The sequence below is a fragment of the Cynocephalus volans genome, chromosome 12, assembly GCF_027409185.1.
Source record: "Cynocephalus volans isolate mCynVol1 chromosome 12, mCynVol1.pri, whole genome shotgun sequence".
NCBI lineage: Eukaryota > Metazoa > Chordata > Mammalia > Dermoptera > Cynocephalidae > Cynocephalus > Cynocephalus volans.
The window spans coordinates 4,888,926-4,915,688 of record NC_084471.1 but is presented as its reverse complement, the minus strand read 5'-3'; the positions used below and the strand labels follow the sequence as shown (position 1 = coordinate 4,915,688).

The following is a 26,763-nucleotide window of genomic DNA, read 5'->3' as shown; positions in this document are numbered from 1 at the left end:
GACCCTTCCTTGATGAAGACTCCCTGGCCCTTCAGGATTCCCCAGGTTACAGTTCGCACTGCACTGCATTTGCAACTACTCACTTATTTATCTCTCTTACCTACTAATTGGACAAGTTACTTGTGTCTCTGATTCTCTGCATTTTTCTTCTCTGTAAATGGGATCAATAATACCTACCCTGCCCTGGTATTGGGGAAATCAAAGAAAAAATACATGTAACTGTAATTGAGGGACTGGCCCAAGGTGGGTGTTCAATCAATATTACTTTTCTCCTTGTCCCTTCTTCTTGCCCTGTTCCCCTTACACACACCCCACCCCCGATGCCCTGGGGCTGTGGGGGCCTTCAAGGCTACGATTGCCCATCTGTGGTCTCCAGAGATAAGCACATTCATTATTAGCTCGGATGTATACTCATATGTGTTTCACAAAGTTTGTAAAATGTGGTCTCTCATCCCAAAGATGATCATCGGTTTATCTCTGGAAATGAAGGCTCAGCCTTATAAAGTTCGCCTGTCACGTATCTGATATATTTTTGCCAAAACCCACAAGGCCTGGAGACTTCTGGTCAAGACAGTGGAATAGATGGTCCCCAGCGTTACTTTCTCCCACAAATCAATGAATTTACAACTATAAAAATGAAACATCAGCCAAGCTGGGGCCACTGGAGCTCAGGGGAAGAGGAGAGACCTACAGAGTTCATGAAGGCGGGAGAAACTACGATGAGAGAAAGAAAAAACTGCTCTCAGCATTTTGGGCCACGGCCGCTTTAATGCTGGAGCACATGGAGCAGGAGCCAGCAGAAGCCGCAGCTGTGCCCTTTAGATAGAGTTCCTTGGAGGCAGAAGAGGAGGAGAGGACTTTGGTGGCCCCCAGGACAGCAAGACCACCGACAGGGCTCCCATGGACCCACACAGGAGCGAGGAGCCAGAACAGCTGAAAAAGGGGAGCCACTCAGAGGCTGGTGAGTCATCATAAGGGACTGGCACACAACATGTCCCATGGGAAGTGTTTGGAGCATGGGCAGTGGGAGAGACATGCCCACCAGGGGAACACTGGGACACAGCAAGGACAGCCAACCCACCCCCCAATCAGCGCAGGACCACTCAGAGGAGACTGGTCAGGAATGCAGAATTGCATGGGGTGCAATTTGATGAAAAGACTCAGGCCAAGATCAGAGTTTCTACACAACCCAAGTGCACTGAGTATTTGGAGAGCCAGAAGTACCTATAAGGTCAACCATTAAACCCTGAGCTGCACAAAAAGCCTTCCCTCGGGAAACAGCAGCAAAACAGCAATTTAGCTCAACCACAGAGCTCAAGTATGGCTCCCACAGGAAGTTCCCCCATTTTAGAAGCAAGCAAAGGACAAAAACTTAGTTCCAGCCCAGGCACACCATGAATGCCTCGGGGCCACCAGGGGACATGAGGCATGGAGCCAGGGGCAGGACCCCCACCTACAACCACTCATACCACCAGCACCTTGGGGCCCCACACAGGAACCCAAGGATTGGAGCCAAGGACTGGACCCTACTCCCACATACAGGCACACCACCAATGCCTAGGGACCTGCCCAGGGACCTGGAGCTAGCAGCCAGGGACCAGACCCCCTTCCCACAACCAGGCACACCACACCAGCACCTTGGGGCCCACCTAGGGACCCGAAGCATGGAGAAGGGGACCAGACCCCCCCTCCCACATCCAGGCACACCATGCCAGCACCTCAGGGCCCTCCCAGGGACCTGGGGAATGGAGAAGGGAACTGGGCCCCCCTCCCACAACCAGTCTCACCATGCCAGTGCCTCGGGGCCTGCCCAGGGACCCAGGATAAGGAGATGGGACTGGACCCACCCTCCCACAACCAGGCACCCAGTGCCAGAGCCTCAGGGCCTGCCCAGGGACCTGGGGCATGGAGAAGGGGACTAGACCCCCCTCCCACAACCAGGCTCACCATGCCAGCACCTTGGGGCCTGCCCAAGGACCCAGGATAAAGAGTTGGGACTGGACCCACCCTCCCACAGTGAGGCATGCCAAGACAGCACATCAGGGCCCGCCCAGGGGCCTGAGGCATGTAGAAGGGGACCGAACCTCCCTCCCACAACCAGGTACACCTCTCCAGTGCCTCGGGTCCTGACTGGGGACCCAGGGAATGTAAAAGGGGACCAGATCCCCCTCCCACAACCAGGCACCACACACCAGCGTCTTGGGCCTGCCCTGGGACCTGGGGCATGGAGAAGAGGACTGGACCCCTCCCATAACCAGGCATGCTGGGACTGTGCATCAGGGCCCTGCTCAGGGGCCTGAGGCATGGAGAAGGGGACCGGACCCCCTCCCACAACCAGGCACACTGTGCTAGCACTTCAGGGCCTGACTGGGACCCAGGGCATGGAGAAGAGGACCGAAACCCCCTCCCACAACCAGTCACACTGCACCAGTGTCTCAGGGTGTGCCTAGGGACCCAGGGTAAGGAGCTGGGGACTGGACCTCCCTCCCACAACCAGGCACACTGTGCCAGCACCTCGGGACCCACTCGGGGAGCTGGGGCATGGAACCAGGGATCGGATACTCTCCAGAACCAGGCACACTGCCAGCACCACGGAGCAAACCAAAAACATTTTCTCCATGTGGGTGGCCCACCACAGCCACTATGATAACCATGGCTGCCATGAAGGTGGCTAGATGCCACAACCACCACACAGGTGGTCCGCCAGCCATTGGAGTGAGATGACACAAGGAGAGTCACCAGCAGAGATAAAGAAAGGAGGAGGATGTCTGTCTCCACAGAGCCCATTTCATAGTGACGGAAGAGACATCTGCTCTATGATGGTATTGGGGGACCTGATCATGCGTCTCAGCATTGGACAGCTCATTTGGGCAGCAAATCAACAGAGTAACCATTACTCTTTCAGAGGGAGAGAAGAAATCTAGGCTGACTGGGGCGGGGAGAAAAAGGGGGATGGGGAGGGACTAGACAAGGGGCATAAAAATAATTACAAATTGTAACAATATATATGCTGGTAATATTGATTTGATCAACATATCTCAATGCTGATCCCCCAAAATATGTACAATCAATTTTGATTCAATAAAAATTAAAAACAGACAAACAAACAAAAACCCGTGAGGCCTTCCTTGTGCTGGAATGTCATCATTAACTGTGTGTCCCACTTAATTGGGCAAGGCCATCAGTCCTCTAATACTTCTCCGTCATCTGGCCGGTAAATGCTTCACAACTATCCCCGTCGTTCTGTCTCTAGGGTCAAAGCTTTTGCGTGGTTCTACAAATTCCGTTTCAGTTGACTTCAGATTCCTGTGACAGGCTTCTCAGCTCACTCAGATTTTATTGTAATGGACACAAAACGTGTCCACGCTTGCGGCTCTTCGTTCATTACTTTGATATCACCAACCATGAAGGTAAGATTATGTTTAAACACAGTAACTGCAAACTTTCAGAAAGTTAAAAAGAAGCATTGGGTTTAAAATGGAAGTAATGAAGGCCGTCGTACGGTGTGAACCCGTGGAAAGCCCGCTGGCATTTTCCTTGGGAAGGGCTGGGGACGTTCTTTTCGCACGTTCTAGGTGAAGGTGTAAAGGGCTGGCTGCTTGGCTCCGCCGGGCAGAGCGCAGCGCATAACAGCAAGGTCGAGGGTTTGCATCCCCACACTGGCCAGCCAGCAAAAAGTAAAGATAAAGCTGTGGAGGGTGACAGGTACTCTTCTGTGCCAGGTTGGCCCTGTCACTCTTTCTCACATGCCAAATTCTCTTGATTACAAAATTTCAAGCTTAATACCTTAGGCATTGTTGAGAAAGATCTAGATGTCTCTAGTTAAACCTAAGTGATGTGCAAACTATTATGTGTTTTGATTTAATTCATTAAAATACACAGTCCCAGCTTCTTTACCATTGTTTTATTCTAGTTCTTTTTCTTTCTGTTTTGAATGTGTTTGCACAGGCATTCTCTGTTCTTACTGTGTTGGCAAGAACACAGTGGTAAAGATTAGTCTATCTCGGTGAACTGGTGCTAGATGAAGGTGCAAAGGGCTTCTGAGCATTTTGCTGTGTTGTTGCTGTTGTTTATTCTGAAATGTTATTTGAAATCCCAGCCCAACAAATTGAGCTGGAAAACTTGTAAATATTAAATATAATACCTAAAAAGTATAAAGCATCTGACAAGGTAGTGGATTAGAATCGGGGGGGAAAGAGGAAAACCAACCAATCGTCTGAGCGCTCTGGCACAGCCATGCCACCCCTGCTACTTCCATCTCTGCCTTTTAACCACTCCACGAGGTCTTATCCAACTTAATTTAGCAAAGGACGATATAAATAGATTTCTGTAGAATGGCATAATTAAGCACGTTAAATGATCATCTGAGGGGTTTTGACCACACAGTAAATCAGGGTGGATTATACGGAAGGATAAGCAAGAGAAAAGTAAAAGTCTAATGTTTGTAACTTTGTATCTGGTGCTTTTGTGTCAAATATAAGTTCTGAGTGTGAAAACTCAAGCCCAATTCCATTTGTTCTTTTTCTTGGGTCTCTGATCACATAGCATATAAAATGACTTTATAGTTGGGACAGTAGCAGGCTACTTGTTTATTTAATTTTTAATTTCAGAAAATGTTTACAAAGGGACTTCTAGGCCCCAGAGTCTCTGTTGATAAGTAGGGGTGCAGAGGGGGGAGACACTGCAGCTGCCCTCAGAGCCAGCCATGAAGTGATGTCCACCGGTCTTCCTTTATTCGAGGGGTGAACCTTCTTTACTCTTACTGCAAACCACTGTATTTATCACAGAACACTTCCCAAGTTCTCCAGCTGTTGCTTCTAAGGAGAGTCAAACTGATAACCCGTTCATCCCTTGTCCCAGCAGTCTATATGCCCAGCCCCGTGGCCAGGCCGGGGCCTGTGATGACAGCACGGCAGTCCTCTGCGTAGGAGAGAGGTGGCCACGCAGCGGCCCCGCTGTCACATCCTCTGTGAAGTGAGCTCCTACCTGCTGACTTGGGACTTCTCTGCTCACCATTAGGGTTAATTTTTCCCACTTACATTCCTTTTCAGTCCCTATGAAGATTACAGTTCACTGTGCAAATTTCTGGTCACTTTTCCAATGCAGAATCTCTTTGACTTCTGTTCTAGATACCCACTGTGCCTTTGTTGTCTTTGGACGCCCTGACTGTGGGTGCTGTTTTGCCATCTGGGTGACAGGAGGCTGTGGCTGCCAATAGGGAGCCAAGGTGAGTTCTCACAGGCCCTGCCCTGGCTGCCCGCGGAGGAAGGCATTCGTGAGTGCTCTTTCTGTGCGAAGTGTTAGGACAGACATTGAACACCAGCTACCTCGTAGGGACCGTGCTAGAAGCACAGCTGCAAAGACAGGTCGATGCGTTCCCTGTCCTCACAAAGCACACAGTCTAGTGGCAGGGACAGACTCAGAACAGGTGACACCACCACATATCATTAGGGCGAGTGCCACCCCAGATTTGGGCCCCAAGTGCGGTGGGAGCCAGAGGAGAATGGGCCGAGCCCGTCTTGGTGTCACAAAGTGAGGGCTCGTTGCGCTGTGAGCGACTCGTTGAACCCCGATCTTCCACACGGGCACGCGTCTGACAGCCGGTGATACGGAAAGTTCCTTAGTGTTAAAGGTTATCAGTTGAGGTCAGGATCCTTGCCATGTTCTCACCTGCCCTGTGTTTAGGTAACATAAAATGGTCATAGAATTCTGCGTGTGTTTCTTCCTTTTTGTCTATTTCTTTTTTTGTTCTCTAGTTTTCATATACTCTGCTTCTCATTTTCAAAGGAATGTTTTGACTGATAAATGTTCGGTGACTCAGACCTAAAAGTAGGGTTTTAGTAGTTTGAGATCGTGATTTACAAGATGCAGCTTTAACATTTAAATTGGATGGGAAAGAAAAATGGGTTTACAAACATAAAGGGTCTCAGGGGAAGGAAAGAACGGGAGGGTTACGTAGACCTGCACGCCACTGCCGCCACTGCGGTGGCAGCGCTGCCTCTTCCCAACTTCCCATGGCCTTTCCCTCCCCTCTCAACTTACTTGAGACCCTCTCTGTGCTACGAGACCCTCTCTGTGAAGACCCGGTTCAGAGCTACCAGTATTTGCAGTGTCTTGCCTCCTCCACCAGATTGGGAGCCTCTGAGAAAAGGGAGCATTTATTATACCCCTTAATCCCTCCCGAGCATCTGGGACACAGGACATGGTAACTGGCTGGCCTGGCTTGCTCTTCTGGGTGCACCAGGCAGCGGCAGTTCACATGGGCATGACACAAAGCGGCGGGGACTTCCCATGGTGTTTCTGCTCCTGGGCAGAAGCTAAAGCAATGTGGGGAAGGCCCAGATGCCAGAGCATGCCGGGACAGCAGGGCGCATAGCTCGGGGGTGCCCATGCGACCTCTGCTGTCTTTCTGGGGGACGTGTTCAAAGGGAAGCGTTCCTTATCTGTTCTCTTTGGAAGCAAGAAGGGGGGCCACTGTGTTCAATGATCTGAACGACAGCCAGTGCCCCTGGCAGAGCTCAAGATGGTGTTGCCTCACTCTGCACAGGCAGTTTACCTGGTGTTGCTCTTCGTTAAGGACAAGACCAATGTTTCTCTAAATAAATCTCAGGCATTGTTGAAAAGCAACTGAAAGGTAAAATGGAAACATTTCAAAACATTTTAACTCCGTGAATGTGATGACAAGGAAACCCACATCGTGTTAGTCTGATGCTCCTGGCTGGGGGAACGCACGTTTGCAGGAGTGAAGGGCGCTGTGGACAGGCGCTCGCCTCGCAGGGCTGAGAGTGAGCACGGGCGACACGGGAGGTGGCCGGAGCCCCAGCGTCTTGCTTTTCTATTAGGATGAACTTTATGGTTAATATAGTGAGTTAGTAACTGCAGCTTTTGAACTTTTTGTTCCTGGTGAAAAACACTTTAAGTAATACCCCGTTGTCTTGCGTGCCATTTGCAGAAAGCTTCCCTCAGCAATAATGCAGAATAAAGTATGATAGAAAAACGCACAGGTGCACCGCTCCACTTACGCTCATAGATTATAGAGAAAGTCTTTTAAATCGCACGAAAGGTTAATGGTTCTTTTTTACTTTTCCCTCTATGTTGTTGTCAACTACAATAATTTGTTAAAAGCTCTAAGCAAGAGATGTGAATTTCACAAAACCGTGTGAATTGTACCCATTTTTCATTTCTAGAGGAAGCCAAAATGTCCCTTCATCTTTGCACTTAAAGCTGTTGTTTACATGAAGCAAACCAAAAATGTGAAAAAAATTTTTACACGAGTACCACTAATGGATGAATATTTGCTTTGGAAAAGTGTCCTTTACCGTGTCAGAAGAGTCTGGGGTTCTGTGACCACACTGTGGTGGCAGTTGCCTGCGTAGAGCCGCTGGCCAGTGGCAGTATACACCTCCTCTGGTCCTCTCCGTGATGTGAGCGGTGGGCTTCACTGTGACCATTTTCAGATGGGAAAACAGTCCAGAAGCTAAATGTCACCTCCTCAGCCTGGCTGGGTGATTGGTGACTCAGTGGGGCTCAGGAAGGTGGACCAGCAGTGGGAGGGGCACTTCAGGCAGGTGACGCAGTGGTACTCCGTGTCACTGGATTCCCACTGGGATAGATGGATGGTGACATGTGCACCATCAGGTGGGGACAGGTTCCAAAGCACTAGAGGACAGGAGACTGGGCTTCAGTCTGGAGGTCACAGGCAGTGGTTTAAGATACAGACCAACATGGGAAGAGCTACTGTTCTGTCACTGTACCCACATGGAGAATGTCCCTTTGTTTGCTGGTTGAAATAGTCCAGCATTGTCTAGGGCTTGCCTGCTTAGACTTTTTAAACTCCATGAAGTATTTGTTTCTATACCATCATTTTCTAGGACTCCCTACGTGAGCTACCCCCATGGGTACCAGGAGAGCATGTAGGAGCAAGTGCCGTGCCTGACCCGCACGCCAATGCTCACCCCATGCCCCTGGCCTGAGCCACACCGGCCTCCTGTTGTCCCCAGAATGCGCCAGCATGTCTCAGACCTGGAGCCTCTGCACTTGGCATTACTTTTGCTGGAACGTTATCCCCAGACACCCGTGCAGCTCGCCCCCTCATTCCCTGAGGTCTCTACTGTCCCCTAATCAGCGAGGCCTTCCCCTGTGTCCCCATATAAAGTGTCATCTGTCCCCATCCACTCCACCTGGTGTCACCACTGGACATTCCACACATATATCTGTGTGTTCACCACCTGTGTCCCCACTAGCAGGGATGCTCCAGGAGCAGGGACTTCCCCAGCCCCTCGAGGACAGTGTGTTGAGCACCGCGCATCATGTGCGATCAGTAATGAAGGAATCAGTCCTGGTTTAACAGGCTTCAGCTCCTTAAACATTTTGTTCTTTAAAGATTTTTCATTTTCTTAATGTTCCTCTCAAGAGCCAAGCCTAGAAAGGATCATTTGCAGTATTACTGCTGAGATTACGAATTCAGGTATATCTTCAGTGATGAATGTTTTCATCAAAACAGACTGGTTAATGTTCTTCTGCGTCAGTTTCACCAGTGACTTCTCTCTCCTCCCAGGGGACTGGGGCTTAGTTGTGTGCCCGGCACTATCTGATCACGATGGTGGACACAGAAAGCCTGCTTTGCCCACTCTCCCCGCTCAAGGCTGATGATCTGGAAAGCCCATTAGCTGAAGAATTCCTACAAGAAATGGGAAACATTCAAGAGATTTCTCAATCCATTGGTGAGGACAGTTCTGGAAGCTTTAGTTTTACGGAATACCAGTATTTAGGAAGCGGTCCAGGCTCAGATGGATCTGTTATCACAGGTGAGTGGGCTGTCTACTAGGAAGCTTTATTTAGAAGTATGTTTTTCCTGAGAGAAAATTGTTCTCTTTAGCCAGAAAAGAAGTCACACTTTTTGCAAAGAAATCTTCAGATTTGTTAAAGCATCACATCTGGCGACACTTGGACCCAGAAGCTTTTCAGGTGTATGTCGCTTTGCATAGTATGCCTTCTTGTAACATCTGTGCACAAGTCCAGTAACACTGGAAATGCAATTAAGGCAGCAGCTGTGTTTCTAAAATGCTAAGAGTATGTACGAGTTTTCTTTAAGCATAGACTCCTATTGCAATAAGGATGACTCTTTTTTTTTTTTTTTTTTGATTCACAGTGTGATTCACTTCACGTAAAATCTTAAACACTACACAATGCAGTACATTATTGGGGGGACACACACATATTGCAAAGTGTGACCAACTTCAAGGTCTTGGTTATCTTCTGAGAGAGAGGGAGATGGGACTGGGGAGGGGGTCTCACAGGGACTTCCGTTTGCTCTCGGTTGAATTTTTTAAGAAGCCAGGAGGCAGCTTGACAAATCTGGGTGTTGATGGGTGGGTATTACACTGTGTCTTTTTTGTATGTTTGAAATATGTTAAGAAAAATAAAAACAGTGGGAAAGCATTCCTAGCATGTGCAATAAGCAGCACGTGCAATATAATTTTATAATCTCATAAAGAATTGAGAAAGGTTGCTGCTGTTACAATATAGAAATAAAATCAGATAAGTCAAGCAACATGCCTGGGTTCACAGTGCTAGAAGGAGGGTGCCGGGGCTGGACCCTGTCCTCTCCACGGGTGGAAAGCTCTGTCCCTTGCATGTCACATGCATGCGCCTTGTAGAAGGCAGCAGTGTCCTCAACTCAGTAAATCAGCGATGCGCGATCCCAGTGAAACTCTGAGGACACCAGGGGGCCTTGCAGCAGAGAAGCCTTTGTAGTGACCCTGACAGATCTTTAAAAATGGTTCCGGTTTTGACTCTCTTTCTCATGGCTCGTTATGGAGGGATAAACTTTGGGGAAAGAGCACAGGGTGATGGCAGCTTCCAGAAGCAGTGAGGGAGGGGAGCAAGGGAAGTCTGCATGGCAGGTGCTGCCTCTCAGAGCCCAGGTAAGTCACCTGCGTTAGTGACAGTATGCTCAAGTCCCTTATATAAAGTGGTACAGTATTTGCATATAACCTAGGCACATCCTAGGTGTACTTTAAATCATCTCTAGATTACTTATAGTACCTAATACAATGTAAATGCTATGTAAACAGTTAAACTGCATTGTTTTTAATTTGTATTATTATTTGTTGTTGTTTTCATTTTTTCCCCAAATATTTTTGATTCAAGATTGGTGGAGCCTGCACATGCAGAACCTGCGATGGATGGAGGGCTGACTATATTGTAGATCTATTTCTGGGCTCTCTGTTCAGCTCCATTGACTTATTTGTCTCTCTTGACACCAATACCACAGTGTCAAAAGTGATAGTGTTAAAGTGTCAGCTCATTATAAAGCTGATTACTATAGCTTTTGATTGGAGCTTACTTGAATCCATAGTCAATTTGGGAAAAATTGACATCTTACCAATATTGAGTCTTCTGAACCCAAACAGTTAATTCTCCACTTGGCTAGGTCTTTGGTTTCTCCCACCAATATTTGTAGTTTTTCATGTGCAAGTTTTTCACATTTTTGTCAGATTTATCTGTATTTCGTATTTTTGTTGGTCTGGTAAATGGTATGGGCTTTTTTACATTTTGATTTTTGATTATCCATTGCTACACATAGAAATACAATTGATTTTTAGATATTGATCTTGTGTCCTGCACCCTTGCTAAACTCACTAATTAGTTCTAGTAGTTTTTTGATAATTATCTATGTCAAAAATCTTAAAAATTTATGTCATCTGCCATAAAGACAGTTTTACATTTTTCTTTTCAAGCTGGATGCCTTTTATTTATTTTTCTTACCTTATTCCATTAGTTATTACTTCTAGGGCAATGCTGAACAGAAGTGGTAACATATCCTTGCCTGTTCCTGATCTTAGGGGAGAAGCATTCAGTCTCTCGCCATTGAGTGAGACGGTAGCAGTAATTTTTCTAGATGCCCTTTATCAGGTTGAGGAAGATCCCTTCTCATCCTAGTTTGCTGTGCATTTTTATCAGGAATTGATGTTGGATTTTGTCAAATAACTTTCCTGTATCTAACAGGATGATCAAATGGTTTTTCTTTTTTAGTTTGTTAATATGGTATACTACATTGTTTGATTTTCCAAGGTTAAGCCAACCTTGCATTTCCAGGACACGTACTCCTTGGTCAAAATGTATTACTCTTTATATACTGTTGGATTTAACTAGGTAAGCTTTTATTAAGACTATCTACATCCCTGTTCATGAAGACAATCGAGTCTAGTTTCCTTTTCTTACTGTCTTTCTGGTTTAATTCTTGCCTTGTAGAATGAGCTGGGAACTATTCCCTCCTCTTCAGTTTTCTAGAATTGTTTCTGTAGAATTGATATTCGTTCTTCCTTAAATGCTTACTAGATTTCACAGGTGAAGCCATCTGGATCTAGAGTTTTCTTTATGGGAAGGATCTTTTAACTCCATATTCAATTTTTTAAAATAGATAGAGATTATTCACCTTATCTCTCTCTCCTTGAATAAACTTTGGTAATTTGTTCCTTTCATCCAAGTTGTTGAATTCATTGAAATTATTCATAACGTCCCCTTATTATCCTTCTAATACCTGTAGAATCTGTAATGATGTCACCTCTTTCATTTCTCATGTTTATAATTTGTATCTTCCCCTCTTTTTCCTGATCGGGCTGGCTGGATGCTTATGAATCTTATTGATCTTCTCAAAGAGGCCTTTGGTTTCATCATTTTTTCTGTATTGCTTTTCTGTTTTCTATTTCATTGATTTTCGTTATAATCTTTATTATTTCCTTTCTTCTGCTTAAGTTAGGTCTAATTTGCTCTCCTTTTTCTAGTTTCTTCAGTTAAGATGCTATTGATTTGAGACCTTTCTTTTCTCATATAGGCATCTGGTGCTATGAATTTCAACCTAAGGGCTCCTAAAGGAGTCATGTCAGAAATTTTGATATGTCGTGTTTTTATCTTCATTCAGTTCAAATTACTTTTTCTCTTCTCTTTTGGTTTCTTCTTGAATTCATGGATTATTTAATGTTTATTTTTTATTTACCAAACATTTGAGGATTTTCCATATATATTTCTGTTATGGATTTCTAATTTAGTTCCACTATGGCCAGAGAACATACTGTACTTTGTATGGCTTGAATCCTTTTGAACTTATCAGAGCTGTTCTGTGGTTCAGAGTATGGTCTGTTTTGGAAAATGTTCTACATCTACTTGAGAAGAATGTGCACTGTGCAATTGGAGTGTTCTGTAAACGTCAATTAGGTCAAGTTGGTAATTAGCGTTGTTCAAGTTTTCCATATTGTTACTGATTTCCTGTCAACTTGTTTCATCGATCATTGAGAAGGGGTGTTGAAATCTCAAATTACAATTGTAGATTTGTCTATTTCTCCTTTCAGTTCTGCAGTTTTTACTTCAAATATTTTGTAACTCTATTATTAGGTGCATAAACACTTAGGATTGTTATATCCTCTTGATGAATTTACCCCATTTGTATTATGAAATGACCTTCTTTACCCATGATAAAGTTCTTTGTTCTGAACACTACTTTGTAGGATATTAATGTACCCACTGCAGCTGTCTTTTTGACTGTTGTTAACATGGTATATATTTTTCCATTCTTTTCTTTTCAACATATCTGTATCTTTATATTATGGTTTCACATAAATCTATTATCTTGCATCTTGCAATTTGTTCTTTTTTGGCACATCTGTATTTTGTTCCTTTTTCCTCTTTTTCTGCCTTCTCTTGGATTGAGTATTTTTTTAAATTCCGTTTTACCTACTTTGTTGTCCTATTATGTATAACTCCTTGTGTTATTTTACTGGTTGCTTTAGGGTTTACAGTATACATTTTTAACTTATCATAGTCTACTTTCAAGTGATATTATATGATTTTACAGATATTATAACATTATACTTCCATTTGTCCCTCCATGCATTTGTGGTATTGTTTCACATACTTTTATTTCTATCTATATTATAAACATAAATATAAACATAACATAAACATATAAACATAAATGTAAAATATATTGCTATTCTTTTATTTTAAAGAACCAGTAATCTTTTCACATGCTTACTTGCCATCTATAGATTTTCTTTGGTGAAGTGCCCATTCATATCTTTTGGCCATTTTTAAATTGAGTTGTTTTCTTACTGTTGTGTTTTATGACTTCTTTGCATATTTTGGATACAAGTCTTTTATCAGATATGTTTTGAAAATATTTTCTCCCAGTCTGTGGCTTGTCTTTTTATTTTCTTAACATTGCCTTTTTCAGATCAAAAGTTTTTAATTTACATCAATTCCAACTTACTTTTCTTCTCTCAAGGATTATGCATTTGGCGTTGCCCACGTGGATTTTGATACTGTGTTCTAGTGCCATTTGCTGGGTTAGTAATTGCAGAAGAACTAGAAAGAAGGAGGCAAATGAACTAACAAGGTCTGTGTAGCACATGTCAGCATGGGGGGCTGTGGGAGCCCTGCAGGTGGGAGTATCTGTGAGACAGGGACGTGTAGGCCCGGGGCCCAGGGGGCAGCTCAGCAGGAAGGAGGCAGAGCACATGGTGTGCCAGCAAGGTGGTAGTCATAGGAGCGCGGGAGTGTGCGACCAGGTGCCCCACACAGGACAGGTATGCTGCCGACTGTCTTGTGCTTCATCACTGAGTGCCTCACATGCTGTTGTATCCTCATAGACCAAATTTAGACATAGGACTATGACTCCATGAATGTTCATAAATCTTTTTTTTTTTTTTCTTAGATACCCTTTCACCAGCTTCAAGTCCCTCATCAGTTACTTATCCTGTGGTTCCTGGAAGCATAGAGGAATCTCCCAGTGGAGCATTAAACATTGAATGTAGAATCTGTGGGGACAAAGCCTCAGGCTACCATTATGGAGTTCATGCGTGTGAAGGCTGCAAGGTACAGGGGACCCTGGAGGAGGACAAAGGTGGCCTGCATCACCAGCTGCTTGTGGTTGCTTTCATCTTATACACAAATGTCCATCGTTACTAAAAGAGATCTGCAGAAAGTCACAGTTAAGAAACTGACCTCAGTGACAGATTAATTTCTCTCTTCAGAGAGTCTAGAACAGATTGCTCTACCGTGCTTTGTAAATAACTTAGAGAAGTGTGTTCCTTAACAGAAAATAAGCCACATTAAGATTGACCCTTTCATTTGAATACAAGGTAGAGAGCGTCTACCCAGTGAACCGTTCGACTCTCTCCGAGGGCCCGATGGAGCAGTGTTCTCATGTGCCCGGTGGAGCAGCTGCCCATCAGAAGCACAGACTGCCTTGCTCAGGGCTGGGCAGTTAGCTCAGGTGGTTAGTGCAGCCTTAGAACAGAGTGTCTCACTCAGGGCCCCAGGGTACCTGGCAGGGGGACCAGACCTGGAGCTGGCTCATCTACCGCTGCTCCTCACCCCACGCCGCTCCTTCCTGCATGTTGAGGGCCTCTATCCCCCCCAGCCACATGTACCCTTTGTGCGTCCTCATCCTCGTGCTAGCTCAGCCAGCCCCTGACATATGACCCAGGGTAGAGTTCATGAAGTTGGGCCTGCTTGTCCCCCCTGCTGCCAACTGGACCATTGGCCCTTTGTGATCTTCCATCATGATGAGGAAAAGGATCCCATCCTGTTACATCCCGAAGGTCTCCTGAGGCATCGTGTCCTTTTAGGGACATATGTACGTTCTCAGGTTTGGCACTTTATACATGTGATGTGTGGGAGATCTAGTAATCTTAATGTTTGGGTAAAATCAGACATCCCCTTGCATTGCTCATGCTGGAAGTGTTTATTCACATTTGGAAATTGCCACAGCCTTTGCTGCTACGCTGCACAATCTGTGTTCTTGAAACACTGATGTCATGCCCCGAGCCGGGCCTGGCCTTGGAGGTCTGGGCCACAGGGAGAATGGGCCGCTGGCCAGGGCATTGTGGCATCCTGATGCTTAAGGCCGTCTTCTCACCCTGCCACTTATGATCGCACGCATTCTTTGCCCATCCTGCTTTACAAACCTAGATAAAGTTATCAAGTAAAGATACGAACCTTCCCCTCACATTCCCCAAGAGATTGCCGTTGCCTCGCACATGGGCCAGTCAAATGTACCACATCAGAAATGGGGAAGAATGCCTTAAAAGCAAAGAGAAAAAAAAGAACCCAGAGGAAAAAATCAAGTTTTCTAACCATAAACCTTTTAAAAAGCTCCCTGTAAAATGGCCTTATCTTTAGGGCCATGGTTTCATGACTTTTGTTTAGTTTAGTTTTTTAATGGACTAACTGGTAAAGTTGTTTCTTGCTGAGTAAATGTTAAAATGGTTTTATAAAGCAAGAAAATTGTTTACAAAGAGCTGGCTTCCTTTTATTATAACTTTTGTCTTTCATGGAGTTAGTATGTTCAAGTTCCTAGAAAGTTTCCAGTCACCAATGCGCATGTGTCAGATGGGAGGAGGTGACATTCGGATACGTAGTAGCAGGGCTAAGGAAGTCTTTGGAAAACTACAATTGTGTCTTCCCAAGTCAGATGAGGACATTTTGAAATTACTTTAAATTTTGCCTCATTTTATTGTTTTTCACCTTAAATGCAATGAAATTAAAAATGCTTTATTTGCCCTAATTATAACAGACTTTTTAGAAGAACTGTTTCTCTAAATGTAGTTCATTAAAAATGGATAATAAATGGACAACATGAAAGGTGAATGAAGCAGTTACACTGATTTATTAGTGGTCCATATTCCTTAATAAACTGTATATTAATCTCACAGGGTTTCTTTCGGCGAACTATCCGATTAAAGCTGGTGTATGACAGATGTGATCGTAGCTGCAAGATCCAGAAAAAGAATCGGAATAAGTGCCAGTACTGTCGCTTTCACAAGTGCCTTTCTGTCGGGATGTCACACAACGGTGGGTAAGGTTGCCTGGCACATTTTCACAATCTGTTCCTCAGTTTACCTTCCTTGTTCGGTTGGAACAGACTGTACTTTGAATGAACATGCTGCAACATTTAACTTCCAAATCATTTTGTAATCAGAACAGACTAAAAAAAAATAAAAGTCTCAAGTAGCTGAGATTTGGCAGAGCACTTATAATTATTGCTAGAAACTTCAAATGGCACGACTTTGATTTGAAAAATAAAAACCAACTGGAAAGCACTGAGATGACAGAGTGTTCATCTCATCCATGGGAAGTGGTGCCATTTCAAACCTCTCACCATATTATACATTTCATTGTAGTCTGTTATACTCTAAAGTTAGAACATGCTAACCACGATGAATTTGAGATAAGCAGTTCATAAAGGCTGCACCTCTACCTTCTGGAAGAGGTAAGAGGTGGTGTATGAACTCATTCTGAAGCTCACTTTTATCTTCCTGATATCAAAGGTCAATTACTACCTAATCCGACTGTTGAAGTGAGCGACAGTGGTACCTTTTGTTTTAACCTTTTTAGAAGTCTGGGCGCTATGGAGTCTGAGTGTCACTTTCATCCCTGCATAGCAGAGAGCTGCGCAGCAGTGAGAAGTGGGCTGCAGCGCGTCGTCAGTGTCGTCCATGGTCTGAGTCCCGGGGCCTGCCCACCAGCCCTTCCTGCACCCGCGCTGCCTCCACAGCTGCTGTTCTCGTCTGTTTCACGTTGTCCCTTGTTTTCTCCAACCCCCAGCAATTCGTTTTGGAAGAATGCCAAGGTCTGAAAAAGCAAAACTGAAAGCAGAAATTCTCACCTGTGAACATGACATAGACGATTCCGAAACTGCGGATCTCAAATCCCTTGCCAAGAGGATTTACGAGGCCTACCTGAAGAACTTCAACATGAACAAGGTCAAAGCACGTGTCATCCTGGCGGGAAAGACCAGCAACAATCCAGTAGGTGCCGCTGCCGCTCAGTAGAGTCTGGAGTGTTCTGAGGGCCACATGTCAACCAGACTCAGAGAGGGCGATTGAGGAAATATGTCACTGTTGAGAAAGTAGCGTTCATCCCCAAGGCAAACAGCAACCATCCAGCCGGAAATGGTTCATTCTGAGGCTCCCAAGTGTAGCTTAACGGCAGCCCCCATCCTCCCACTGGGATCCACCTCAAAGCTCTAGCAACCAGCTACTATACTGGCTATGCAATTAGCACGCCCCGAAAGTCCAGTTAACCGTTTACCAGGTACGGGGGCGTTTCTCAAGTGCATTTTTAAAATTCTTATTTTTAAGGCCAGAAAGTGAAACTGTTCACTTCCCACTAAAAATGTGCTTTCTGATCCTCCCGCCTAAAAGTGCTCCCTGCCCCCCTCCCCCGCTCCTACACACACACACACCACACACGCGCACACACACACGAGCACACACGCACACACGCACGTGCACACACACACCACACATGCACGTGCGCGCACACACACGCCACACACACACACACACACACACACGCCACACGCGCGCGCGCGCGCGCGCGCGCACACACACACACACACACCCCACACACACACCTGCCGCCTTTTTCTTCAGTGAGAAGGCAGTGACATCTCAGGGACAGGAGAGGCTCGTTTGTTTACAGAAACTTTATTGTCGCACTGGATAATTCTGGGCCTTTTCAGAGGCAACCAACGTTGGCCCCTGTGGCCTCTCGTGCACTTCCTCACCTGCAGGCCTAAGGTCCTGCTGCCCCACCCCTATAGTTAAGTAAGTCTTTGTCTCCATTACAGCAGGAACCTCAGAGCCACCTTCAAAGAGGGGGACGGCCCAACCTTAGCGGATAAAGATCTTCTGCCTTTTTCCTATGAGCATGGCGAAACAGGTTTAATTTGTGCTAATGAATAGCTTGAAGCTCTCCTTGTGGGGAATTACAAGCTAGAATGTTTAGTCACAGGAAAATAAAGTAGTTCACAAGCTACGTACTTTCATGAACAAACCACACCTCTCTTTTACTGAGTCTTTTACTTCTTCAGTGAATTGTCCAATTAAATAGGCTGAGATATTTTGGGAGTGGTCAAGCAAACGCCCACACTGGGCGGCCCAGAGGCTCAGAGGCTCGTGCCAACCTGACGCTCTCTGGGTCACAAGGGTGAAAGCGAAGGTGACCTTTCACCTTTGCATTTCTCTCCTGCAAGTGATTAGTGTAGCCCCAAGCAAGGGTAGCTAAGACTTTCATTTGCAATCTTTTATTTCTTCCCTTGGACTTGAAGAGTTTAAAGCAAAACATGAAAGTCATCTTTACTCTTAACAAAACATTCTTGTTTGATGTTAATGCACCTCCTGTAAAGCATCCTCCTGCCGCTCCCCACCGAGATATCCTGCAAAGCAGCTGGCCGGCCTGGGCCAGAGTGGAGGAAATCAGGACGGTTGGGGACTTGCACACACGGTCACTCTTGGACAGGAACCTGTTTGTGCTGGGGTCTTAAGGAAATGAATAATAGGTTACTAGGCCCGGTCTGGAGTTCACTGTATTGGAAAAGCAGAATTCGGTGTCCTGCTGAGAGTTCTACCCCCACCTCCAAGGCAGACTGCCCCAGGTACCAGCTTTAAAGATGCCATCCAGCTATGTGTCACCTGTTGCACTTGATCACACTGGTAGCTCCAAGCCAGGGTCCCCCTCCACCACCCCAAGCCCTGTATCCTGTCTGCTCAGGTATGTTGGAGGTGGGCCCAGCTCTTGTCTCCCTGCCTAGCCTGCTGGCGGCCTTTCCAGGACTCGATGCTCCAGCCCAGGGCCACTGTGTCTACTCATCCATCCAGGAGAAGGCCCGACTAGTGGGACACCCACTACTAGGCCACACTGTCTGAATCCCTGCGCAGAGCTGTGGTTTTGTGGCTGCAGTGGGCGTTGGAAGATCATAGTCTGTGTCTCATACACAATTTAGAAAGGAATCCCATCTTCTGGTGGAAATTCTCTTAGGGAGACCAGGCTTTGGCCCAGACGTGCTCACCTTGCTCTGTGCTTAGTGACCACCACACGATGACCTGCCGTGCAGTCCCAGCCTGGGGTGACCTGACGGCCTGCAGCCGGGCTCTGCAGAGTGTGGGGAAGGCACACCAACTTTATTTCTGTCTGGGGTTGGGAGGAGGAATAATGAATCTGTCCTAGGCTGGTAAACACACTTCTTTGCATGATATAGGAAACATGAACTTGCATGCCGGATAAAGACACATGCTTGTGCCACTGGGGCAGGGCCAGGCTCACCTCCTTCCTCAGGGACTACTGGGGCAATAGGGGGCATAAGCTCCCCACCTCTGACCTCTGACTAAAGCGTGGTCCTGAGATGTTCAATACCTTGATGGGGAAAGCTAGGTGCTAGACACATGTTAACTTTCAAGCAGCCTATGCTAGAAGTTGGGGTCGAATTTATCTTTGCAGTAGTTCATTCCTTTGTTCTGTGAAGACCACCTCGTGTTCTTCAGATCAGATAAAGCAAAGCCCCGTGGCTGACCTGGAAACAGGCAGGGTGCCGGGAGGACCCTGCTTAGGGTACACGGTGGCTGCAAAGATGCCATTGCTTCAGGGAAGGATGGGTTTTAGCTGTGGGGAGGGGGTGAGGGGATGGATGGAGAATGTCTGTTTCCATCTAGACACTGGGATTGGCTTGAGTCCCTGAGATTTCAGAACCAAGGGCCATTCGTGATTGGGCCAGAGCTCCTTTGGGGACTTGCTGCCCCTTGATTTGAGGGTGACCAGGATAGAAGCAGAGCCAAGAGGGAGAGGGGAGCTGTAGTGCCCTCCCAGCATGGCTTCTGGAAGAGGTGCTTTTCAGCAGTGTCCTACAAAGATACTACATGACCTGTCAGAGGTTGGGAATGTCACGAAAAGACTTTGCAGGAAGGAACACGAAAACAAGATGGAGGGGCTTCGGTGCAGTCAGCACCTTCCTTGCAATGTTTGCTTCCCTGGCCACCAGGGGCTCGGCCCCAGCCCATGTGCACGTGCACATACACCCACACGATGCACACGCTCATGCAGGCATGCGTGCTCACACACATACTCGCTCTTGCTCAGGCTTAGCCGCTTTGGGTTTTAGAAGCTAGCTGCACCTTCTGAAAAATGGATGAGGATGTTTGCTTAAAAACAGCAAACTCTTTAGCACTGAATATTAGGACGTTAGAAATTCAAAGTATAAGGTGGTGATAATGCAGTACCGGGCTGGCTGGTTAGCTCAGTTAGTTTGAGTGTTGGGCTGATAACACCAAGGTCTAGGGTTCGATCCCTGTAATGGCTGGCCACCAGAGAATAAAGTAGGACAGCTACTCTTTAATCTAACAAGCATAGCAGAACTTTATTCAGTTCAAATGAATAAAGTAATAATTGGGAGTATCATGTTTATTTCAAAGATTCCACTTGTATTAGTCCATTTCTGTTGCTTACAACAAAATACATGGAACTGGGTATTTTGTAAAGAACACAAAATTTATTTCTTACAGTTTCTGAGGCTGGGAAGTCCAAAGTCCAGGGAATGCATCTGGTGAAGGTTTTCTTTGGTAGTGGCTTTAGTGATGGTAGGGTATCACATTGCCACATGGTGGAAGCAGAGAGAGCAGAGAGAGACAGAGACAGACAGACTCTTGTACTCCTTTATTAAAGCCCTCAGAACCATGCCCCTGACCATTTTTAATCCATTCACTACTGCACGGTCCTACAATCCAGTCATCTCTTCAAGGCTCCACCTTTCAATTACCATAATAGGATTTCCCAGCCTCTTAACAGTCACAGTGGGGCTAAGTTTCTAGTACATAAAACCTGGGGGACACAATTCAAGCTTTAGTGAATTTTAGGGGGACATAATTCAATCCACTATACCCCTATTGCTCAAAATTGTTGGGAATTATCTTTAGACTCTTTGAATGTTTTCAGTTATGGAAAATCTTTGCCCTCTGAGAATATAACTGAATTTTAGACAAAACCATGAGTTAGTTGTAGCTAGTCTGGCGTACAAGTTGGAATTAACAGTGAAATATCTTGTTTGAAGAAAAAAAGTGAACTGAGAAGACTAATTTTTGACATGCAGCTGAGCACAGGTTCTAAAACCAGTTTCAAGAGAGGAATTCCAACATTACTCTCAGCGTTTGTGAATCATTGGAATACGGGTGGCCACCCGGGCGCCACATTGGAATGGAATTGCTGTTTTCTTTTCTTTTTTTTTTTTAAATATTACTACTGCCGTTTTATTTTTTTTTTCATTTATTTATTTTTTTCGTGACCGGCACTCAGCCAGTGAGTGCACCGGTCAGTCTTATATAGGATCCGAACCCGCGGCGGGAGCGTCGCCGCGCTCCCAGCGCAGCACTCTACCAAGTGCGCCACGGGCTCGGCCCGGAATTGCTGTTTTCAACGATGTTACCTTGCACCCTGTCTTGGGATTTTGTCTGCTATGTTATGATCAAATATTATACCTACTACTTGTCTTTAGATTGAAAAACATACTTAATATTTTAATGCCATTTTTAAAAATATGTGGTAAAACATAACCAAGAGCTTATTAAATAATTTCATCCAAAGCAGCTCTACCAATGATTCATGTTTAATTTTTTCCTAAAACATGACAGCTGCTAACTTTTCAAGGTGGAAATAGACTTTAGAGATAAATTCTCGTGAGCAATGTCATTAACACCGTAGAATGTAGGAGGTGTGAGCCAGGCCTGCGGAAGGTCAGTTGCGGGAGCTTCTGGTCTTGGGGATGCGGGCGAAGCTAGGCAGCACTCTGCCTCATGCTGTTCGAAATCTTTACAACACGCTTTATTTATTTTCAATGAAATATGTTCACGTTCATATTTTAGTATTGAAATCAGACATATTCATATCTGTAAGTCAGATATATTCATATTCAAGTTTTAGTATAGAAGGCTCATTCCAAAGTTGAATATAAGCTGCATGGATTTTTTAAAAAAATAATCTTTACCAAGAATGTTTATCAGTAAAGTTTGTGAATTTTCAAGTGTGTTGTACTATACAGTTCTGCTTGAACGAACATCGATTTATTATGTTAGCATTCATTTTGAATTCACATGGTTTCTAATTTTGCCTGTCACATGAGGCCTGCTTTCTAAAATCCAAATGATAATTTTATAAAAATGAAGTGACATTTTGTTGCTAACTAAGTCCCCATTTATGAGAGCATATTCCATACATGAGACTAGTCCAGGGCCAGCTTCATGGCCATGTGAGCTGTTCCACTATGCCCCACGCTTACAAGTGCCCTGCTGTTGCTCTCTTGAAGTCATTAATCATCTTTTAACAAGGGGCCCCACATTTTCATTTTGCTCTGGGCCCTGCAAATTATGTAGCTGGCCCTGCAGTAGACCTGTGAGATGCACTATCAAAAAAAAGAAATTGGGCCGGCCCGTGGCTCACTCGGGAGAGTGCGGTGCTGATAACACCAAGGCCCCGGGTTCGGATCCCATATACGGATGGCCGGTTCGCTCACTGGCTGAGTGTGGTGCTGACAACACCAAGTCAAGGGTTAATATCCCCTTACCGGTCATCTTTTTAAAAAAATAAAAAAATAAATAAATAATAAATAATAAAAATTTTAAAAAAAAAGAAATCATAGTAAGTGTCCTGTAACCAGATACTTTGGGAAATACCACTTCCCCAGCCTGGGTCTTGAAGATTCACTGTGCACACTTGTTATGTAAACTTCATTTAACTCAGTCTTCCTCTAATTTTTTTTTTTTTTTTTTTTTTTGACCACAGAACTTTTTTTTTTTTTAAGCACCTTTATTTCTTCTGAAGGTACTTTAGAAAAAGCCAGTGATTTGAATAAAGTTAGCATGACCTAAGAGTATATTTCCTGGAATTGAGGGAATACTCCCATCTGTCCTTTAAAAATATTTCTCTAGTTCATCCTATAAATGGTAATTCCTTAAATCTGAGCTATAACTTTCTGTGAAGCAGATCTGTCCCCAAATTTTTCCAAAACAATGGTAATCTGGCCTGTATTTAAGGTCTTTGGAGAGAGATAATGTAAGTCTTCTTTAATCAGACTTGAGATATTTAGAAATTTACTTTTAAATTTTGTATTCAGAATGTTCTCACTCATTCACAGGTAATTTTTTTAATGAATATTCATGAGATACAAAGCTGATTGTCCCCCCTCCTGCCCATGATGTGGGGGCCAGATTCATACTGGGGACATACCCATAACCAGAAATTACTTTTGTACCCTTCTCCCCTCCCAATTTTCCCCCAACCTCCCTCCCATTTCCCCTCTCCCCTCAACTCCAATTTGTAGCCCTAGGAATGTTCCCTCCCTCTGTTGGATCATGGCACTACTGTGGTCTTTCTTTCCTGCCTTCCTTTCTTTCTTAGCTTCCACATATGAGTGAGCACATGCGGTATTTATCCCTCTGTGCTTTGCTTGTTTCACTCAGTGTAAGTGTCTCCAGGTTCATCCATGTTGTTGCAAATGGGGGTATTTCATTCTTTTTTATGGCAGAGTAGTATTCCATAGTGTATATATACGACAGTTTCCTTATCCAATCATCTATTAATGGACAGGTTGGTTCCATATCTTGGCTATTGTAAACAGAGCTGCAATAAACATGGGAGTGCAAGTATCTCTTTGACATGATGATTTCCATTCCTCTGGATATATACCCAGAAGAGGGATTGCTGGATCATATGGAAGATCTATCTGTAGTTGTTTGAGAAACCTCCATACTGTTTTCCAAAGTGGTTGTACTAATTTATAGCCCCACCAACAGAGTAGGAGTGTTCCCTTCTCTCCATACCCTCGCCAGCATTTTTTATTCACCATCTTTTTGATCATAGGCAGTCTAACTGGAGTGAGGTGGTATCTCAATGTGGTTTTAATTTGCATTTCCCTAATGACTAGCGATGTTGAGCATTTTTTCATGTATCTGTTGGCCATTTGTATGTCTTCCTTTGAAAATTGTCTATTCAGCTCCTTTATGGGTCATTTACTTTTTTACTGTATAATTGCTTGAGTTCTATGTACATTCTGGATATTAGTCCCTTGTTAGATGCATAGTTGGCAAAAATTTTCTCCCACTCTGTAGGTTGTCTTTTCATTCTGTTGATTGTTTCTTTTGCTGTGCAGAAACTTTTTAGTTTGATATAGTCCCATTTGTTTATTTTTTCTTTTGCTGCTTGTGCTTTCGGGCTCATGTTCATAAAGCCTGTGCCCAGACCTAACTGCTAAAGTGTTTCACCTATATTTTCCCTTAGTAATTTTACAATTTCGGGTCTTATACCTAGGTCTTTAATCCATTTTGAGTTGATTTTAGTGTATGGTAAGAGATACATATCTAGTTTCATTTTTCTGCATATGGATATCCAGTTTTCCCAGCACCACTTGTTAAAGAGGCAATCTTTTCCCCAATGTAGATTTTTGTTGCCTTTGTCTAATATCAGATGGCTATAAGTCTGAGGAATGATTTCTGGGTTCTTAATTCTACTCCACTGGTATGAATGTCTATTTTCATACCAGTACCGTGCTGTTTTGGTTACAACAGCTTTGTAGTATAATTTGAAGTCAGGCAGTTACTCCTCCTGCTTTGTTTTGTTTGCTCAGGATTGCTTTAGCTATTCAGGGTCTTTTGTTTTTCCACATGAAAGGTAAGATTGTTTTTTTCCATTTCTGTGAAGAATGTCATTGGTATTTTGATGGGGATTGCATTGAATCTGTAGGTCGCTTTGCATAGTATAGACATTTTCACAATGTTAATTCTTCTAATCCAAGAGCATGGAATATCTTTCCATCTTTTTGTGTCTTCTTTAATTTCTTTCAGAAGTGATTTGTAATTCTCATTGTAGAGGTCTTTCACCTCCTTGGTTAAATTGATCCCTAGGTATTGTATTTTTTTGGTGACAATTGTAAGTGGGCTTACTTTCTTTATTTCTCTTTTTGTTAATTCATTATTTGAGTATATAAATGCTACTGATTTGGGGGCATTTATTTTGTATCCTGCAACATTACTGAAGTTATTAAGCAGCTCTAGGAGTTTTTTGATAGAGTCTTTAGGTTTTTCTATATATAGTATCACGTCATCTGCAAATAGGGAAAGTTTGACTTCATCTATTCCAATCTGGATTCCCTTTATTTCTTTCTCTTGCCTGATTGCTCTGGCTAGTACCTCCAGTACCATGTTGAATAGAAGTGGTGAGAGTGGGCATCCTTGTCTTGTTCCTTTCCTTAAGTGGAAGGCCTTCAATTTTTCCCCATTCAGAATAATACTGGTGGTGGGCTTGTCATAAATGGCTTTTATTGTGTTGAGATGTTTTCCTTCTATACCGAATTTGTTGAGAGTCTTTATCATGAAGGGATGTTCAATTTTGTCAAATGCTTTTTCAGCATCTATTGAGATGATCATATGGTCTTTGTCCTGGAGCTTGTCAATGTGATGTATCACATTTATTGACTTTTGTATGTTGAACCATTGTTGCATCCCTGGGATGAATCCCACTTGATCGTAGTGTATAATTTTTTAAATATGTTGCTGTATTCTAATTGCTAATATTTTGTTGAGGATTTTAGCATCTAGATTCATCAAGGATATTGGCCTGTAATTTTCTTTTTTTGTTGTGTCTTTATCTGGTTTTGGTATCAGAGTTATGTTGGCCTCATAGAATGAGTTTGGGAGAGTAGTCTGTTTCAATTGTTTGGAACAGTTTCATGAGAATTAGTATTAACTCCTCTTTAAAAGTTTGATAGAATTCAGCTGTAAAGCCATCCGGACCTGGACTTTTTTTTGTTAGAAGATTGCTAATTACCACTTCAATCTCCTTGCTTGTTATTGGTCTGTTCAGGTTTTCTATGTCTTCTTGGTTCAGTCTTGGTAATTTATATGTGTCTAAAAACTTATCCATATCTTCCAGATTTTCAAATTTGTTGTCATACAGTTGTTTATAATAGTCTCTAATGATTCTTTGTATTTCTGTAGTGTCAGTTGTAATGTCTCCCTTTTCATTTCTGAGTTTTGTTATTTGGGTCTTCTTTTTTTTTTTTTTTGTTCATCTAGCTAATGGTGTGTCTATTTTGTTTATCTTCTCAAAAAACCAACTTTTAGTTTTGTTGATCTTTTCTATTGTTTTTTGGGTCTCTTTTTCATTTAGTTCTGTTCTGATCTTAATTATTTCTTTCCATCTTCTGCCTTAGATTTAGATTGTTGTTGTTTTTCAAGTTCTTTAGGCATAGTGTTAGGTTGTTTATTTGGAGTCTTTCCATTTTTTTGATATAAACATTTACTGCAATAAATTTGCCCCTTAGTACTGCTTTTGCAGTATCCCACAAGTTTTGGTATGATGTATCTTTATTTTCATTAGTTTCTAGAAATTTTTTGGTTTCCTGTTTCATTTCTTCTTGGACCCATAGGTCATTCAGGAGCCTATTATTTATTTTCCATGTATTTGTATAGCTTCCAGCAATTTGCTTATTGTTTATCTCCAGTTTTAGTCCATTGTGGTCTGAAAAGATTGTCAGAATGATTTCAATTTTTTTTAATTTGCTGAGACTAGATTTGTGACCTAATATGTGGTCTATCCTTGAGAATGTACTATGAGCTGATGAGAAGAAAGTGTGTTCTTTAGCTGTTGGGTGAAATGTTTTGTGTTTATCTGCCAAGTCCAGTTGGTCTAGGGTATAGATTAAATCCTGTGTCTCTTTGTTGACTTGTTGCCTGGAAGTCCTGTCCCATACTGAGAGAGGGGTGTTCAGATCACCCACTATTAATGTATTAGGACCTATCTTCTTCTTTAGGTCTAAGAGTGTTTGCTTGATATATCTGGGTGCTCCAGTATTGGGTGAATACCTGTTTATGATTGTTATGTCTTCTAGCTGGATAGTTCCCTTTATCATTATATAATGGCCTTCTTTGTCTTTTTAAA

At 43.8% G+C, this 26,763-nt stretch overlaps 1 protein-coding gene across 3 annotated transcripts in view; it reads left to right on the top strand.

The window, feature by feature from the left end:
• The window catches only part of PPARA (peroxisome proliferator activated receptor alpha), a 70,586-nt gene that overhangs the window by 30,373 nt on the left and 13,450 nt on the right, over positions 1-26,763 (top strand). For 2 of the 3 annotated variants that reach the window (XM_063115505.1, XM_063115506.1), the window contains exons 3-7: positions 5,130-5,227; positions 8,558-8,807; positions 13,715-13,875; positions 15,717-15,855; positions 16,609-16,811. In XM_063115505.1, coding sequence (XP_062971575.1) covers positions 8,600-8,807; positions 13,715-13,875; positions 15,717-15,855; positions 16,609-16,811 — 711 coding nt within the window. In that variant the 5' untranslated portion in view covers positions 5,130-5,227; positions 8,558-8,599. The remainder of the gene's footprint in view (positions 1-5,129; positions 5,228-8,557; positions 8,808-13,714; positions 13,876-15,716; positions 15,856-16,608; positions 16,812-26,763) is intronic. The other variant, XM_063115507.1, reaches the window with a different exon arrangement.